The following is an 18,055-nucleotide window of genomic DNA, read 5'->3' on the forward strand; positions in this document are numbered from 1 at the left end:
ATATGCCTCCGCCCCCACCCCCAGTCGGCGTGGCTCAGTGGTTGAACATCGACCTATGAACCAGAAGGTCACAGTTCAATTTCTGGTCAGGGCACATACCCGGGTTGCAAGTTCGATCCCCAGTGTGGGGTGTGCAGGAGTCAGCCAATCAATGATTCTCATCATTGATGTTTCTATCTCTCTTTCCCTCTCCCTTCCTCTCTGAAATCAATAAGAAATATATTTCAAAAAAAAGTTTTAAAAAGAGGAAACAATATGTTCCTTTCTTGGAGGTTATTCTTCCCAGAATTCAGACTCCCCCAAAGGTTAACTGCTGCCCAGGGATCTGAAATAATAAGTGAGTGAACCCAAATCCGAAGGTTTGTGACCAAACTCTTTGGCACTTGAATTGTCAGTGTTGAGGGCAGGAATTATTCCAGGGCTCTTGCTATGCCTCCTAGGACCCACACAATGACATTCATGAACTTGGAGTGGCCTCAGTCGAGTCACTTCTGTTTTCTGAGTCTTATTCCTCCTCAGTGATTGAGGAAGTGAGTGATGGGTGGGGGTACTGAGTAGAGGTTTCTCTGTGAACTCTATGGTTCATTCAGATTCCCTGTGATTCTCAAAGGCCTTTGCAATCATGAAGTGAACACTCTCAGAGCACTCTGATCTGCAGGAAAGATCTTCCACATCATGGGTGACCTCTGTACCTGAAGCTTTTAACTGGGTCAGTGGTCTCCAAAGATGAGCTGGAGAGAAGCCGGGCAATTATGGATTAAAGGGATATTACTAGTACAATGGGGCCCATAACTGTTCTCTTATAAGCCGGTCTTCATTGTTGGTTATAGCCCAATTCCCTCTTTTCAGGGGACTCCCCTCTTACCTTTTCTTACCAGGGCAGGTGAGGCCAGATCAGAGCAGGGTAACTAACTGAGTTCTCCCTGAGGAGCTCGGGGTCAGATAAACACGACTCTTTGATCTTGTCTCCTATGGCTCCAGGGATATACTCAGAATCTCTCCCTTGGAAGGCATGGCTGGATGACTCAAGGAGAGGGAAGTCAATTCCGAGAAGTGTATGAAGACTGGGACTGGGATTTGTGGACAAATCCAACCTGGATACTCCTGAGGGCTCATGGCAAGGAGACCAAGGCTGGGCCGGCAGCCAGGAGATCCTGCCTACGTGCCAGCTCGAACTTACTCACCAGGAGACTGAGGGCTAGGGCCTGGGCTTCTGGGATTTGGTTTCTTCATCTGAATTTAGGGGACTGGCTTAACTGATCTACAAGGACCTTGTAAGTAGAATATTTTAAGAGTTCAGGAGCATGTGAGCCAGTGGGATACTTCTGAGCCTGTTTCTACTTTTGTGAAAATGAGAATAGCAGCAATAACTTCATCACCGAATTATTGAGGATTCCATGAGCTTCTCATGCCACCACTACTTTGCTCACTCAGTGTACTCCTGGAGTGGTCACCCAATCGGCTCCTGCCCTACACCAAACTCTGGTAAGAGGGTGAACAAATGAATGCAGTGATGAACTAGAGAGAGAGAGACCCTCGCAGCCAGAGTCTTCTTGGGCACACAGCAAACACTCACAGATGGGAGCAATTTTAATAAGACATGTCTGTTATTGTCCAACAGTCAGCTCAACACCCTGCCCATGTCATGAGCAAACAACAGGCAAAAACAGTTCGAGAAGACATGGTGAAGACAGAAGTCTCAGGGGAAGATGGTCTCTGGCCCTGGTCTAAGTTAGAGATGGCACATTCAAATATCTACAGGGGGGAAGCAGATGATAAAACTCATGTAGGGGCTTGGATGTCAGACACCCTGGAAGAGGGGGCCTATCACTAACTAGAGCCCACAGGTATTCTCTAAAGTGGACAGGCGCTACTCACCTCTGCAACCCGCTACTGCCGTCGGGGAATGAGAGTCCAAGATTGCTAGAACCTACTCTTTTCCAGCCAGGAATCCAGATTTTCATGTAAAAGTCATCCAGATTTCAAAGACAGCAACTTCTTCAAAAATTTAAACATACTATATAGACACTGGTTTGCTACCTCTAGCTTAAGGACAGTCCTTACAGATAAGTGATTGTGTATATTTTCAAAGAAAAAAGGAAAAGGATGAGTGATTACTGTATGTCCTCTGTGTGCCCGGCATCTCACGTACATTGTACATTGTTTCATTTATTGCTCACAACCGTGCTGGGAAATACTGGTGGTTAGGTCTCATTTTCTCCCTAATATATTCACATATGGGGAATGTGTTCTGGGAGACATGTACAGACAGATAAGATTCTGGCAGCATGAGGAAAATTTAAATAGAGGGGCAAAACTAAAGGCCGGGAAGCCTGGTGAAGAAGTTATAGTGGAAGTATCTAGAGTGGCCTTGGTGGGAAAGAAAAAGAGGACAGATTTAAGGTATGATGGAGAAGTAATTTACAAAGATTTTAAAAAGTCAATCAGTAACGTCTTCGAGGGAATTCCTTTCCTTGTCTTTATTTTTCACCACTAGGTTCTCTCTTTGATGCCTCTGCTTAGTCCCATACCAGCCAGCTGGGTACCAGAAGCTGAATCTCAATCCTACAGACTGGGTTAGCTAGTCCCACCCCGATGCAACACAGAATCTTTTCTTAGAGCAATGGCGTTTTGCAGAAATGACCATTCAGCCATTCTTGATTCCCAAATCCAGAGGCTTCTTGCCCCTGGCTGGCATTACATTGTCAATGAAAAATGGGAAGGGAACCCAGATTCAATTCTTGACCCCACTATTCTTTGACCTTCAACCAACAACTTCACAAAACTGATCTTCAAGTCCCTCATCTGTAAAATGGAGATGGCAATTACCTCCTAGCTGGAAGGATGAATTTGTGAATAAAATGAGAGAATAGCCCTAGCTGATTTTGCTCAGTGGATATAGAGTGTCAGCCTGCTGACTGAAGGGTCCTGGGTTCGATTCTGGTCAAGGACACATACCTCGGTTGCAGGCTCCTCCCCAGCATGAGCTCTGGTCAGAGCGCATGCAGGAGGCAACCAATCAATGTGTTTCTCTTATGCCATATTTCTGTCTTTCCCTCTCTCTTCTACTCTCTCTGAAAATCAATGGAGACATATCCTCAGGTGAGGATTAAAAAAGAGGGGGGTGGGGGAAGGGAGGGAGGGGGGGAGGGAGGGGGAGAGAGAGATAATAGATTCAAAGGTCCTTCAATTAATCTTCAGCCAAGCAACCAGGGGGCTAAAACTTTTACTTCTAGCATTCCTTAAACATTGCCATAATCTCATTCCTTTTATAGTCCTTTCCCTTTTAATTCTACCACTCAAAATTTATACTGCAGGCACACTGCCCTTTTGTTTCTTAAGGCCACTGCATATGCTCATCCCTCTGCCAGGCACACTCTCCATCCTCATCCACCCCTTAACCTTCATTCCATCTCGCTAGTTCCTGCTCACACTTCATGTCTCCATTAGTTGCCTACAACAAGCCTGGCATTTCATTAGGCACGGGGGACAGAGTGATGAAAAAGATGAACATAACTCCAACTTGTAGGGGCTAGTGTTTTAGTGAGTATAGCAAATGCTACACCTTCTCTTCCCCCAAACCAAAATGCATTCATTATTAATTGTGATAAGTGCTACTAAGCAGTGTTAAATGCAAAAATTTACATAATCCATGAGAGGGCAAATCCAATCTAAAGATTTGGATAAGTGACATTTAAGCTGAGACCTGAGTGTAAAGACGCACAAAGAAAAGAACACTGGTAATATCAAGAGTAGATAAATGACTAGAGAAGGAGACAATAACAATAACTCATAATTATTAGTCCCTGTCAACTTGTTTTCATTTAGTCAGAAGAGTTATTATAAAAAGCTCTTAAAAGGTTTAAATTAGGAAAGCAATACTTATAAATCAGATATATATTCATCAAATATTTATTGAGTGTCCATGGCATTCCAGGAACTCTGCTAGGCACTGGATCAAAAGCTGTATTTTGAAGGGTAACTCTGGCTTTAGAACTGAAGGGTAAAAAGTAGTAGTAACACTGTGGAAAAAAGTAGCTGATATGAAGACTAATTAGTACAAGGTGACTGCAAAAGATGAATGCTAAGACTAGACTAATGAAAACAGAAAGAAAGGAGTAGATTAAAGAGACAGTGTTATATGTCAATTACATCTCGATAAAGCTGATAAAGAAGAGATAATGGAGATCACAGGCAAATAACCTGGTTATGAGTTGATTATGAGGATTAACAAGAGAAAAAACTGAAGTTATAGAGGTAACAGTTATAGAGAGAGTAACTAAACACTTGGATAGAAGCATGTTTGTGGGCAGATGGTAACAAGTTCAGCTTTGGGTGCGTTGAGCTTGAATCGCTTGTGCTACACCAAACTGCAGATGCTTATAGTCATTTGGACTTGAGTAGAGTGCTTAGGAGAACGAGGCGGAAACATAAATGTCAGGGCAGTGATAATATCGATTGCAGCCATGGGAGAAAAAAAGAAGAAACAAGTCTAACATCTAAGGAGAAAGAAGATTTAATGATCGGATTGAGAGGCCTAACAAGGGAGGCCGAGTTGGAGTCAGAGAGCCAGGTGGTAAACCAGGAGAGGCAAAGGTTTTAGGAGAGAATGGTCGGCCTTGTAGACCACTCGAAGATATCAAGTAAGTGTACAACAACAACAAAAGATGTCATGGGATTTAATGATATGGAGGTCACAGATATTTACAGATATAAAGGGCTTTAGTAACTTGGTGGTAGCAGGAGACAGAGTGAAATAAGCTGAGGAATAGTAGAAAGTGAAAAACTGAATTCAGCCACTGGAAGTGTGTTTATACAGCAGAAGAGAGAAATAGTTATGGTGGTGGGAGACGAAATGATTTGTTTTTTTCTTTGTTTGAAAAAGAAATACTTATGAGCATATTTAAATTATGATAAAAATAATCTACTGAAGGAGAATTTAAAAATATACAACACAGGGAGATAATTGACATGCAAATTCCTAAGAATTTAGGACTGTATAGAAAACAGTGCAAGAGAGGGTTTAACATTAGAGAGGAAAAGGGTAACTCCCATAGTTTATCAAAAGGAAAGGGGCCCTGACTGGTTTGACTCAGTGGATAGAGCATCGGCCTGTGGACTGAAAGGTCCCAGGTTCGATTCCGGTCAAGGGCATGTACATTGGTTGCGGCCACATCCCCAGTGGGGGGTGTGCAGGAGGCAGCTGATCGATGTTTCTCTCTCATTGATGTCTCTAACTCTCTATCCCTCTTCCTTCCTCTCTGTAAAGAATCAATAAAATATATTTTTTAAAAAAGGAAAGGAAGAGTATGCATACAGAAGCCTATGGGTTAGAAGGTGGAACCACTCCCTGTACTGTCTTCTCTGTGAATGAGGCGATAAGGTTATCTGATGAGGAAGAGGGAAGGATAGGGTGTGAGGCCTTCAATGATGATGAAGTAAATTGATAAATCTAACAGATTGGCTGGGAAGGGCCCGGTTTCTTTGGTGACAGATGCATGGGAGTCAGGTATTCTCCTTGTGTGCTTTTCTCTAGCTGACAGTGTGCACGGGCACAGGAAATGGAGAGCTGGGCCCACCCACATGTCTGGGCAACTGAAGGACAGAAAGGAAAGGGAGATCAGCAGGTTGTTAACAGGAATGAAAATACGAAGCATGGACTCCATGACGGTGTCTTAGTCCGATTGGGCTGCTGTAACAAAATACCACATATTGAGTGGCTTATAAACAACAGAAATGTGTTTATTGCAGTGCTGGAGCCTGGGAAGTCCCAGAGCAAGGCACCAGCAGATGTGGCATCTGGTGAGGGCCCACTTCCTCCAGATGGCCTTCTCCTCACTGCAGAGGTGGCAATGGATCTCTCTGGGGTCTCTTTTATAACTCATGAAGGCTATGCCTATTTTTTTTTAATTATACCATATATATATATATATAAATTTCAGAGAGGAAGGAAGAAGGAGAGAGAGCTAGAAACATTAAGGATAAGAGAGAATCACTGACTGGCTGACTCCTGCAACCAGGGCATGTGCTCTGACCAGGAATTGAACTGTGACCTCCTGATTCATAGGTCAACTCTCAGCAACTGAGCCACACTGGCTGGGCAAAGATGGGCCTCGTAATACCATCATCTTGGGGTAAGGATTTTAACATATGAATTTTGGGGTGACAGAAATATTCAGTCCATTGCACATGGTTAGGGAGATGATTAAAGAAAAAACAGATCAGGAAGAGGGAGACAGAATAGTGATAAGAAGGGACTGGAAGTCCTGTTAAACTTGAAGACATGCCTGGTAGGCGTGGGAGATCAATACAATTGGCAGGATAAAAGATGATGGTCAGAGAGTGGCATGTTGGAACTAACAGTTCTTGCTGGGACAACATCATGTGAGGATAAAGTCCAGGTGGGACCTAGGATTGAGTGGCAGAGGTGCAATGAATGGAATGACTTTTGTTCACAGGAGCTGAGCAGGGTAGGGAAATGAGAGGACTGTTGGACAGGGCATGTAGGAGAATGATGAGAGCGCAGAGGTAGAGAAAGCTGTGAACTAACAGCTTAAGTGCTTGGAGAATCAGCTCCAGTTGAGGCAAGAAGATCAAGTCTGGATTGTATGTGACCTTATCTTTTGTGGAATGACTGGACTTCATGGACGTAAAGCGGAGTGGATTTTGTCTTGACAAAGTTTTTGGATGGAAGGTAGGCGCTTACCTACCATCATTCCTCCCTAGCCTGTAGGAGGTTCCGGAGCATGTGGAGGAAAAGCTAACTTCTCCTCTCTTGGCATCTGTGATGAGTAGCTGCCTCTGAGGTCAAACATGGCAAAGGTGGTGGCGAGAGGAAGCGAGACCTGAAGAGCATTTTTTTCAGCTGGAGATGTGAGCTCCACCTGGGGGCTGGTAGTCTCGAGTCTGAGGCCTTGATTAGTATGACTAATTACTAGGACCAGAATCTCCAATAATGATGTCACTTCTTCTAGGTAGCCTTTACTGACCCCCATGCACTAAGTTAGAAGACTCTACGCTGTGCTCTTAGAGCATTTGAATGAGCTCAACGCCTATCTCTAGTGTGGTTTCTTGCTAAATTACACCTCTCTCCTCCTAGACCATAAGCTCCATGCGGACAGGAACCTTGCCTGTCTGTGACCAGGCCGTGCCCAGCAGGTTCTGCGGGCTCTGGACCATAGTAAGAGCTCTATATACACCAATGGCATGAGGGAGCACGCTTTGTGGGCTGTAATAAAAACTCTGCGATACAGAGGGCAGGCTGGGTGGCATGGGGGGATGGAGAGAATTAAGACCCTCCAAGTTCCTTCTCCCCTCGGAGGCCCTGGACTTCAGAAATGTCTCACCCGAGGAGCAGCTGGAGTGACAGAAACGTTTTCTGAGGACCTAATATCAGTTCCAGATGTTTGCAGTCATGTCGGTTTTGTACCTCACCCTGTAAAACATATTTTCCTTACCACCCCCCCTCCACGCTAGCTGAGGGAGTGGGGCCCTGTCTCCAATGACATCACCTCTCTCAAGCTGGTCCAGCGCAGGCAGACAACAGGCGGGCGAGGGCCTCTCTAGCTTCCCAGACAAAGCGTGTGGTTCGGCCGTGGCTGTGCTGCCTGAGGAGCTATGTGTAATTTCCACAGGACTTCATACACAGCCCCAGTGGAACTGTTCTCTCGGCTGCTGCTGCCATCATGCTCTCAGCTATGGGGGGGTAAGAAGGGTGTGGGCTCTTGCTGCCCCTCACCTAAAGTTACTCCCCACTCAAACTCACCTCCATAGCTGCTCCCCTTCAATTGAGAAGGTCCTCAGTCTAAGGTCTAAGATAGGATGGTGGGCATGAGGGGGGCTGTCTTTTAAGTGGTAGACTGAACTTTATGGAAACAGGGAGAGAGAGGATTTAAAGTGGGACTGGGATAGAGGTGTCTTCTGATCACTCTGGATATTCTTTTTTTTAAATACATTCTTATTGATTTTAGAGAGAGGAAGGGAGAGGGAGAGATAGAAACATCAATGATGAGAGAAAATCTCTGCTCAGCTGCCTCCTGCACACCGTCCCGTCCCTCCCTCCCTCCCCCCGCCCCACTGGGGATAGAGTCCACAACCTGGGCATGTACCCTGACTTGGGCTTGAACTGGGACCTCCTGGTTCATAGGTCGACATTCAACCACTGAGCCACACCGGCTGGGCTGGACAATATGTGTGATCCAGATCTAGATGAGTCCAGATGAGCAGCTTCTACTTGAGCCAGCTTAGAGACAAAAAAACAGGAAAAGACAGGCTGCCACATGGGCAGGAGGTGGCATGGAGTGAAAAAGACAAAAGAAGAGACAGAGAGAAAGATTTAGAGAGGAGACACAGGAAGAAAGAAAAAGAAGGAGGTGGCGGAGAGTCAGGAAAGGATAGAGAAAGGACGGATGAGAGATGAGAGTTGCGAGTTGGCAGGAGGAGGGCCTGGTGCTGATCATCTGGGGAGCAGACCATCAGGCTCCCAGATGCCAGGACAGCAAGGGGCACTGACCAGCACCAGACGTGGCTGCCTTCCGTGCGGAGCATGGGGGATGGTGGAAGGGCCTGCCCCCTCCAAGAGGGCCAACACAGCCGGCTCTCCTCCCAGCCCTGAACCAAACAAGCTGCAGCTTGGAATCCCCTGGTGGGAGAGAGAAGGCTCTGATTTTGAAAAGCTTAAAGAAAAATCAAGCAGATGACCAAGGAAATGCAGGGGAATGTAGTGGGAGGTTATGACGTTGGTGAGACCCTTCCCCTTCTCGTCTCCGCTCTTCTGATCCCTACAATGAGGAAATGCCACTCAGTGGCCAGGGTCCTGCTACCCCGAGCTGTGGGGGTTCTCAGAAGCCAGCATATGTAAAAGCAGTGATGACAAAGAGCCCTCCAGCTGGATCAGGTGGCTAGATACCCCATCCTGCCCCCTACTTTCTATCAACCAGAGCCAGCCACATCGGGGGCAATAGGACTGGTAGAGAGAAGGTTGGGCTTGGGGGGAGGGGGAGAGCAGGTCAAGAAACCGAAGCCCCTCTTCTAGCTCGACTCTACCACTAAATCATCACGTGTGTGCCCTCTGGGTAAACCCCTCCCCTTCCTCAGCCTCCCTCTCTATAGGTCAAAAGGGATTTGGAGTCACTCAATCTGCTTGTGCCAGGGTCCCTTCTTAGTCCCGCCCCCACTGTGTCTACCCCTGCCCCAGAGGCTGAAACCCATGTCAATTGCTCTGATGAGGCCACGCAGAAGAACCAAACGTCTGTTTTTAATATTGATGACAGATTAGCATGCAGGGAATTCAGCCACCACCACCCCGACACCCCCCAAACAAGCCTCATTTTGCTCAAAAACAACTGGAACAGGAGGCTACTCATGCTTGGATTTCCCAACAGAGTCCCAGAACCAACAGGGCAATAGCTGCTGTGAAGGAGACAAAGTGGGCACCAAACCAGGGGGCTGGGAGCAGAGGGAGGATACAAGGAGAAAGAGTTAGTGTTTCAACAGCTAATTCCAAGCGCGTGGAACAGATGGCAGCCATAAAGTGTGTGCTCCTGTGCTCGTGTGTGTGTGTGTGTGTGTGTGTGTGTTTGTATGCATGCATATCTGTGCACACGCACACGTGAGCTCACGAATAAATAAACAGTTCCAGTACTGCATTCGGCTGCCAGCAAAAATCCCGGAGAGATCAAAGGAAAAAGACCGCATTTCCCTATTCTGGCCTCACCTGGCCAAATGTGTGAGTAATCCTAATTCTCTATCCAAAACAAGTCTTGGACCTTATTTTGTTGTTCTCTTCCTAACATTTAACTTTCCTTTTCATTTTTTTTTTTAATTCAAGAAAATGAGAAGCAATTAAAATCTACCAGTAACTGTTTTGTGCCAAGAACTGTGCTATATTAGATGCTCAACGTCGCCTGGGAAGTAGGTGGTATCTTTCCTGGCCCACAGAGAGGGAGTTGAGACCTCGGAAAGATGCTGACTGGTCCTAGATTTTTCAGTGAGATGTGGTGGAAACTGACAGCAGAAGTCAGCTTCTCTGAAGCCCATACTACTTCATTAGGCTTACATGCTCCCAGAAAAAAACCTCAGTCAAATAAGCTGAAATCCTTGAATTTGGGTCAGGGTCAGTATCCAGATGGTTGAGACACTGTAAAGATGGCAAAGAAGTGCTTGGCCAGCATGGCTCAGTGGTTGAGCATCAACCCATGAACCAGGAGGTCACAGTTCGATTCCGGGTCAGGGCTCAATCCCCAATAGGGGGTGTGCAGGAAGTAGCCAATCAATGATTCTCTCTCATCATTGATGTTTCTTGCTGGGGTCCAAACCCAGCAGGTCCAGGGGTCCCCAAAGGTGTGAACGGAGTCGGCGAAGAAGGAATGACACGGAGACAGCGTTCAGTTGATCAGCAGCCTAGCCAGGATCTCTAGCCAAGTTCTGGTCAGGATCTCCAGCGAAGTTCTGGTTAGGATCTCCAGCCAGGTTCTGTGTCCATGTTCTCTTGCTAGGTTCTCCAGCCAGGTTCTCCAGGTTATCCAGCCAGATTCTGTAGCCATGTTCCCTCGCTAGGTTCTCCAGCCAGGTTCTGTCCAGGTTCTCCAGCCAGGTTCAGTCACCAGGTTCTAGTCAGGTTCTCTTGCCATGTTCTATCCAGGTTCTGTAGCCAGGTTCTCTCGCTAGGTTCTGTCTCTAGGTTCTGTTGCCAGTTTCTGTCCAGGATCTTTTGCCATGTTCTCTCGCTAGGTTCTGTCTCTAGGTTCTGTGGCCAGTTTCTGTTCAGGATCTTTTGCCATGTTCTCTCCAGCGAAGTTCTTCTGTCTCTAGGTTCTGTGTAGGTTCTGTGTCTAGGTTCTGTGTCCTGTTGTCTTGTTACATCTGTATTTATACCAGTTGATTCCAATCCTATCAATCTCTATTCCAAAGGTTAGGGCGTTTCTTATCTCCATTCCAGGGAGTAAAGATTATGTAGCTTAAGCATGATTGTTTGTAGTTAAAGTGATTAATTACCCGCCTGGCACTTAATTAAGGGGTTTTATTCCCTCCCTAACTTCAGGGGAAAATCCCTACCTGGGGAAACAACCTTTCTCAGAGAGGTGACCTTGGTTAAAACACATAGTGCAAAGAAGGTGAGCAAACATATTAAGAACAGTATGCCATATATGCCAGGTCCCTTGAAACAGCAAGGATGGACCAGCTCCCGGCAGTTTCTCTCTCTCTCTTCCTCTCCCTTCCTCTCTGAAATCAATTTTTTTTAAAAAAAGATGGCACAGAAGCAAAGATGTGGGTTTTTTTTTTCTCATATTCCACCCCAAATCTTCTACATATTTTAGAAGGCCTACTATATGCTCAGCTAGTCTCTAAAACTACATAAAACCCCATAGGACCACAGAACACTCAAAGAATTAATGTCAGAGTTGGAAAGTTAAGACATGGATATGCCTACAATTCAATTCGGTGAACACTGAACATCTATGTATGGCAGGCACTGTGGGAGGATCCCAAATTATATATTTTATAATAAAGTGTTGAATATCCATGTACTTTATTATACATGTCACTTTTGCATCATTGTAGAGGTGAAAAATTATAAGTTGACCCATAGTAAATTGGGGACCATCTGTAATTTTGGGCTTGGAGCTATTCTTTAAAGACAACTACCCACTGAAATACTGGATAATGGAGAGAGTGAAAGTCAAGTAACACAAGGAATTGTTAAAGGAACTGTAAGGATGAAGGCAGACACTATGTCATTATCTCTAAACTTCTGAATGACAGCAGGGAGGAGGAGGGGTAATATCTGTGGGAGGTGACTCCAGGCCAAGAAACTAAAAGGAAGTAAGCTTTACTTGTGTCAAAAAAGAAAAAAGGAACTCTTAGATCACAGCAACTGCTTTTTTTGGACTATCAAGAGGAAGAATCTTGGATTTTCCATTTCTGGACTAGATGGAGAAATGGGGACTAGCGTTCCTTACCTACTACTATGGGGTCATTCGGGTTGCCTGCGCCTTACTGAGTGATCTTTGGTAGCTTGTGGATTTCAAGGAATCTGTCCATGTCACCTAAGTTATAAAATGTACTGGCAAAAGTTGTTTGTGACATTCTGTTATTATCTATTATGGAATTCGTAGTGATATCACTCTCTCATCCTTGACATTGGTAATTTGTCATATCGCGCTCTTTATCTCATCAATCTGGCTAGAGCATTATGTAATTTACAGCCTCAAAGGGTCAGCTTTGGTTTCACTGATTTCCTCTAGTTTCTATTTCATTGATTTCTATTCTGATCGTTGTTATTTCCTTCCTCTGGCTCACTTAGGCTTCGGTTTGCCCTCTTTTTTCTAGATTTTTAAGGTGGTGGCTGATGTTATGGATTTGAGATTTTTCTTATAATATAGGTGTTTCCTCTAATTACTGCTTTTGTGACTTACTGCAGAATTTAATAAACTGTATTTTTATTTAGTTTAAATACTTTAACATTTTTATTTTGTTTTCTTTTTTGACCTATGGATTTTTTAGAAGGTTATTACTTAGTTTCTAAACATGTGAGGATTCTTCAGATATCTCCGATTACCGATTTTTTATTTGATTCCACTATATTAGAAAACATATTTGTTTTGTGAGTTTAACCATTTTACATTTATTGAGACTGGTTTACGGCTTAAAATATGGTTTATCATTGTGTGCGGTGTCCACTCTAAAATAATGTGGAGTGTCTAGAAATGCTAATTAGATCTGATTTCTTTTGTCCTCTTGTCTAATAATTTAGAGATTGGTATTGAAAACTCTGACTATAATTATAGATTTATCTGTTTCTCTTTGTAGTTTTATCAGTTTTTACTTCATGCATTTTGGAACTCTGTGTGTGTGTGTGTGTGTGTGTGTGTGTGTGTGTGTGTGTAGCTTTAATTGTGGTCATTGTGGCTTCTCAGCATAGTGAGAAATATTGAACATGATTAACATGTTGTGTTCTGGGGATGGGCAAAGAGTAGGGGAAATAACCTTAGAAAGTACAACCCAAGTTGGGAGGACCGAGGGGTGGGGAGAGAACCCTCCCCATGCCTGTGGCAAAGTGCAGGAGCCTCCCACCCCCAAATAATCAGAGTCTAGCCCAGGGGTGGGCAAACTTTTTGACTTGAGGGCCACAATGGGTTCTTAAACTGGACCGGAGGGCCGGAACAAAAGCATGGATGGAGTGTTTGTGTGAACTAATATAAATTCAAAGTAAACATCATTACATAAAAGGGTACGGTCTTTTTTTTTTTTAGTTTTATTCATTTCAAACAGGGCGGATCCGGTGCAGGCAGTAGTTTGCCCACGGCTGGTCTAGCCCCTCTGGGGAAGGTGGGGGTGCAAGAACTTCCCCTCCTCCACAGGCTCTTCCTGTGGCCCATGGTCCCACTGCCCTCCAACTGCAGCCCTCACATGAGCCATTTTGCATAAAATACAAGTGAAAAGGTCTGAAGGTAACATAACCTGGTTATGCACAGGGCTTGGTGGAGGGAGACTGCGCCCCTGCTTCCTCTCAGCTGCCTCCCATCACTGGGGGACAGGGACCGACAAGAGGAGCAGGCCTCATTGTGCCCCAAACGGGGAAGTGTAAAATGGCTTTATTGGTGAGGCAGTAACCATCCTGCCCACATTCCTGCCATCTCCTTACTGCCCATAGCCTGCGTTGTGGCAGATGATTTTGCCCACCTGCAGGCTAATATGTGTTCTGAGCACATTTAAGGTAGACAAGCTAAATTATGATGTTTAGTAGGGTAGGGGTTTTAAATGCATTTTTTTTTAACTTAGTATATTTTCAACTTACAATCCATTATAAGTCGAGAAGCATCTGTACTTCACTGGTGAATTCTATCAAACAATTCAAGGATAAGTACTACTAATTCTAACCAAGCTCTTTCAGAAAACTGAGAAGAAGGAACTATTTAGCAATTCATTTTGTGAGGCCAGAAATACTCTGATAGCAAAACAGACAAAAGCACGCATGACAAGGAAACTATAAGACAAAATCCCCCAGGAACACAGATGCAAAAATGCTACAGAAATTTTAACACATCGAGTCCAACATTATATAAAAAAGGATAATGCATCATGACTATGTAGGGTTTACTTATTCCAGGTTCCTTCATCATTTGAAAATCCAATGATGTAATTACCATATTAACTAAGCGAAAAAAATAAAAATAAAAATAAATAAAAATAAAAATTAAAAAAAGCCAAAGCCGGTTTGGCTCAGTGGATAGAGCGTCGGCCTGCGGACTGAAGGGTCCCAGGTTCGATTCCGGTCAGGGGCATGTACCTGGGTTGCGGGCACGTCCCCAGTGGGGGATGTGCAGGAGGCAGCTGGTCAATGTTTCTCTCTCATCGATGTTTCTAACTCTCTGTCTCTCTCCCTTCCTCTCTGTGGAAAATCAATAAAATATATTTAAAAAAAAACAAAAAAAAACTAAGCGATATAAACCATACAGCAATAGACACAGAAAATGAAATAGACATTTCTAATTAAAATAAAACAGAATGAAAACCTCTCAGCAAACTAGCATTCAGTCTTCCACCCTCGAGTGTGCTGTTACATAAAGAACAGGTGCTGAGCTGGGAGGACCACAGACCGGGGGTGAGCCTGGCTCCCCCATGCTTTGGGTGTGGGAATTTGGGACAGTCACATACCACTCTGGGTTTCACTTACTTAATCCTAAAAGAAGGGTGGTCATCATTCAGAGGGTGATATTAGCAAAATGGTGCCATGGGAATTTCCAGCACTCATCCCCACCCCAACCCCCCCCCTCCCCCTCCAACCATCCTGCCATGCCTTAGAAATATCCATTTGAACCACTATCCAAGCCCCAAAATACTTTCACAAGAATTAAGGTCTCCAGGCAAAGGGTTGTAGCACTTGGGTAAAGTACAAAAATGAAAAGATGCATTGAGGAAGGTAGGAGAGATAGAGTCATATCACTGCCATAACCGTTCTCTGGACAGCCCGTGCAGAGAGAAACCCTCTCCTGTGGAAGAGAAGTGAGCACTCGACTTCACTGAAGGCTGCAGAGCAGCCCCACCCCAGGCCAGCCTGGCCCTCTCGGCTGTAGGTGGCTCCTACAAGGTGTAAGCTCCTGCTTACCCCAGTGGCTGCTGCTTCTCACGGCCCCAGTAGCACCCAGTAACCCAGGCCCCCAACCTACCCTGGTGCTTTCTAGCTCCCATGGCCTCAGGTGGCCCCTGTGGCCCTGTCTCCTAATCAGCTCCCATAAATCCAGGCTCCAGACAAGCACCCTTGAACCCAAGCTCCTGGCTGGGCCCAACACCAGGGTGACTACCACAGACCCAGGCTTTTGACCCAACTCAGCACCAGGCCCCTGGAATAAGTTGAGAGCACGCCCATGGCCCCAGGCTCTCAACCTGCCCTAGAGCCAGCCCTGCCTGGGCAGACCCAACCTCCAGGATGACATAGCTCCTTGGCCCTGTCACACTTTGAGAAGAACTCGGAAAGCGCTCTCAATTACAACCCTGTGCACACTCATAAGGGCCACGTTGCTCATCTTCTCCTGCATGTCTGAATCTTTTGCAAATCCCTCTTCCCCAGCACTACAGGCAACTATCTCAGCACATCTCACTAGATAAGGCAATTCCTTGAATTTCTTTATCTCAGTCCCAGCGATAATGTATTTACAGAAAAGGCCAAATCCTCTTCTGAATTAACTAACCCTTTAACAGATGACATTGAGGATCCAACTCAGAATCAGAACTTCTTTCAAACCACAATTTGCTATCTCCCTTCTGAAGTCATACCAAAAAAAGCACACAGGTGTGGGTGTGGGTGCTAGGTGATAATCATCAAACAATGAAATTCCCCAATGTATTATCAGGTCACATGACGCCAAACCTCCCAAGGCTTTAGAAACTCCCAGTTTCCCTCCTCTGTCACACTGTTCTAACCCTTAGGGGAGGTCGTGGGCTTCCTACTTACCTGTGTAGAGGTCCGTGTCTGTGTACTCATCCACCTTCTTGTGCTGCAGAATATAGTCAGAGACCTTGGTCCCAATTGCCGGCTGAACGTCCACCCACTCCAAGGAGACCACGGTGCTGGAGGGCTCCACGGTTGGGGACAGCCGCAGCCTAGAGGGGGTGACAGGCAAGACTGTTAGTTTGCCAGTTCGCATGGGCTGGGCCCCAAAAGAGTCTGCATGTGCCAAGATTAAACGCACAGGACTCAGCCTGGGTTAAACCCTAATTCAGCACACCACCAATACTTTGATGAACATAGGCCAGTGGACAAACTGCAGCTCTCGAGCCACATGTGGCTCTTTGGCCTCTTGAGTGTGGCTCTTCCACAAAATACCACGTGCGGGTGCGCACATACAGTGCGATTGAAACTTCGTGGCCCATGCGCAGAAGTGGGTATTTTGTGGAAGAGCCACACTCAAGGGGCCAAAGAGCTGCATGTGGCTCGAGAGCCGCAGTTTGCCGACCACGGAAAATGCTTTAGATCTTCGGCTTCTGTTTCCTTGCCCATAAAATGGAGCTAAGAAGAGCTACCTTTCAGAATCAATGTGGAATCCCGTAAATTAATCCGAGCACACAGTATGTGCTCACAGGAAGGTGACTGGCCTTCTGTTTATTTAAACTATCTTCTCAGTGATGCCTCATTGTCCAGTTAATTGGCAGCACCTTCAGACACAGTGGCTTTCCACCTCTCTGTCATTTTTCATCCCACAATATATCAACCAACTCTTTCATATCCTTAAATCAGCACTCCCTCACAGAGGCAGGCATCCTGGGAAATCCTTCTATAAAACAAGAAACACTAACAATGACTGAAGGTCAGAATTGGGAGGGTCCTCACAGAGAGGGGAGGACATTCTCCCATTTGACAGATGGGGAGAGTAAGGCCCAGGAAAGGGAAATAATTTGCACCAAGTGTCACAGCCAGCTGGGGACAGAACCATGATGGTGACTGCTTGTCCTCAACCCGGTGTGTTCCACTACACCACACTCGCTCTTTAAGGACCACCCTACAATGTAATTCTTCTCACCCCATGGGGGTGTTATGGGACTCTGGTTCCCTCCCCTATGTGGGCTCCCATCCAGCTCACCTATGCTCCTCACAGCGCTCCCCCTCTTGATTGCACGCCTCGCTGCAGATGCCTGTCCTTCCCACCCTCCGCATGGATTTCCTGCATCGGGACTCTCACACACACACTTCCTTCTCCCGAAACGTGATTCTTGCCTCCCATCCAGACTTCCTGACTTCCTCCCTCCCTCCCCTCCAACTAAAGCACCCCCACATCACTCTCTCCATTAGCACCTCTTTGTTCTGCTTTCATGTGTTTACTTAATTTTTTAAAAGCTGTATCTTATTTTCCTGTTTTTGCTTTGACATCTCTCCCCCTCACTAAATGGTCAGCTCTCTACGTTTCCAGTCTGTGCCTGACTCATCAAGTCCTCAGTATCCGGCACGTAGCAGGTGGTCAAACATGATCATGGACTGAATGAATCTTAGAAAAGGTTCTACACTTTCTGCATCTCAGTGGCCCCACTGTCCAACCCAGGAGATGACAAAGCAGCAGTCAGCACCCAGCGGACCTTTGCTGAGTGGCTGAGCCAAGGAAGGAATGAAGGACCGAGTAACATCATTAAAAAAGCACATGCTGCCATATCAGTGCCGACCCTGAGCTGGGTTCTGCCCTGCCAAAGCCCCCTGCTTTCTTAAAGGAGGAGGCAGGCCCCAGAGACCCCAGCGATCTGGTGAGGTCCCCTGGGAACAGAAGCAAGTCCTGGTCGGGACTGTCAGGATAGGGGTGCGAGGCCATGAAAAGGGGTGACTGATGGAGGAGGGGCCATACATACGTACACCGGCTGCGGGAGGGGGCTGCAGCTGGGGAGCCCACTGGCGTCGAAGGCGCTGAGGTCACAGCGGCACCAGTCATCGATCACATCCCCTTTCCCCGAGCACCAGTAGGAGCTCATCAGCGCGCTCCTGAAGGCCTGCAAGAAAGGAGGACAGAGGAATGATGACGGCGGTCCTGGAGACTTGACGTGAAGATGCCCATGGCCATGAGGCGCCGGT

At 46.0% G+C, this 18,055-nt stretch overlaps 1 protein-coding gene across 2 annotated transcripts in view; it reads right to left on the reverse strand.

Moving 5' to 3' along the window:
- Positions 1 to 18,055, reverse strand: part of ASTN2 (astrotactin 2) — a 746,156-nt gene that overhangs the window by 125,532 nt on the left and 602,569 nt on the right. For both annotated transcript variants that reach the window (XM_036329825.1, XM_036329824.1), the window contains exons 18-19: positions 17,840 to 17,973; positions 15,956 to 16,104 (exon numbers count right to left, since the gene is read on the reverse strand). In XM_036329825.1, coding sequence (XP_036185718.1) covers positions 15,956 to 16,104; positions 17,840 to 17,973 — 283 coding nt within the window. The remainder of the gene's footprint in view (positions 1 to 15,955; positions 16,105 to 17,839; positions 17,974 to 18,055) is intronic.

Source organism: Myotis myotis, unplaced genomic scaffold (genome assembly GCF_014108235.1).
Source record: "Myotis myotis isolate mMyoMyo1 unplaced genomic scaffold, mMyoMyo1.p scaffold_m19_p_12, whole genome shotgun sequence".
In the NCBI taxonomy this organism is placed as follows: Eukaryota; Metazoa; Chordata; class Mammalia; order Chiroptera; family Vespertilionidae; genus Myotis; species Myotis myotis.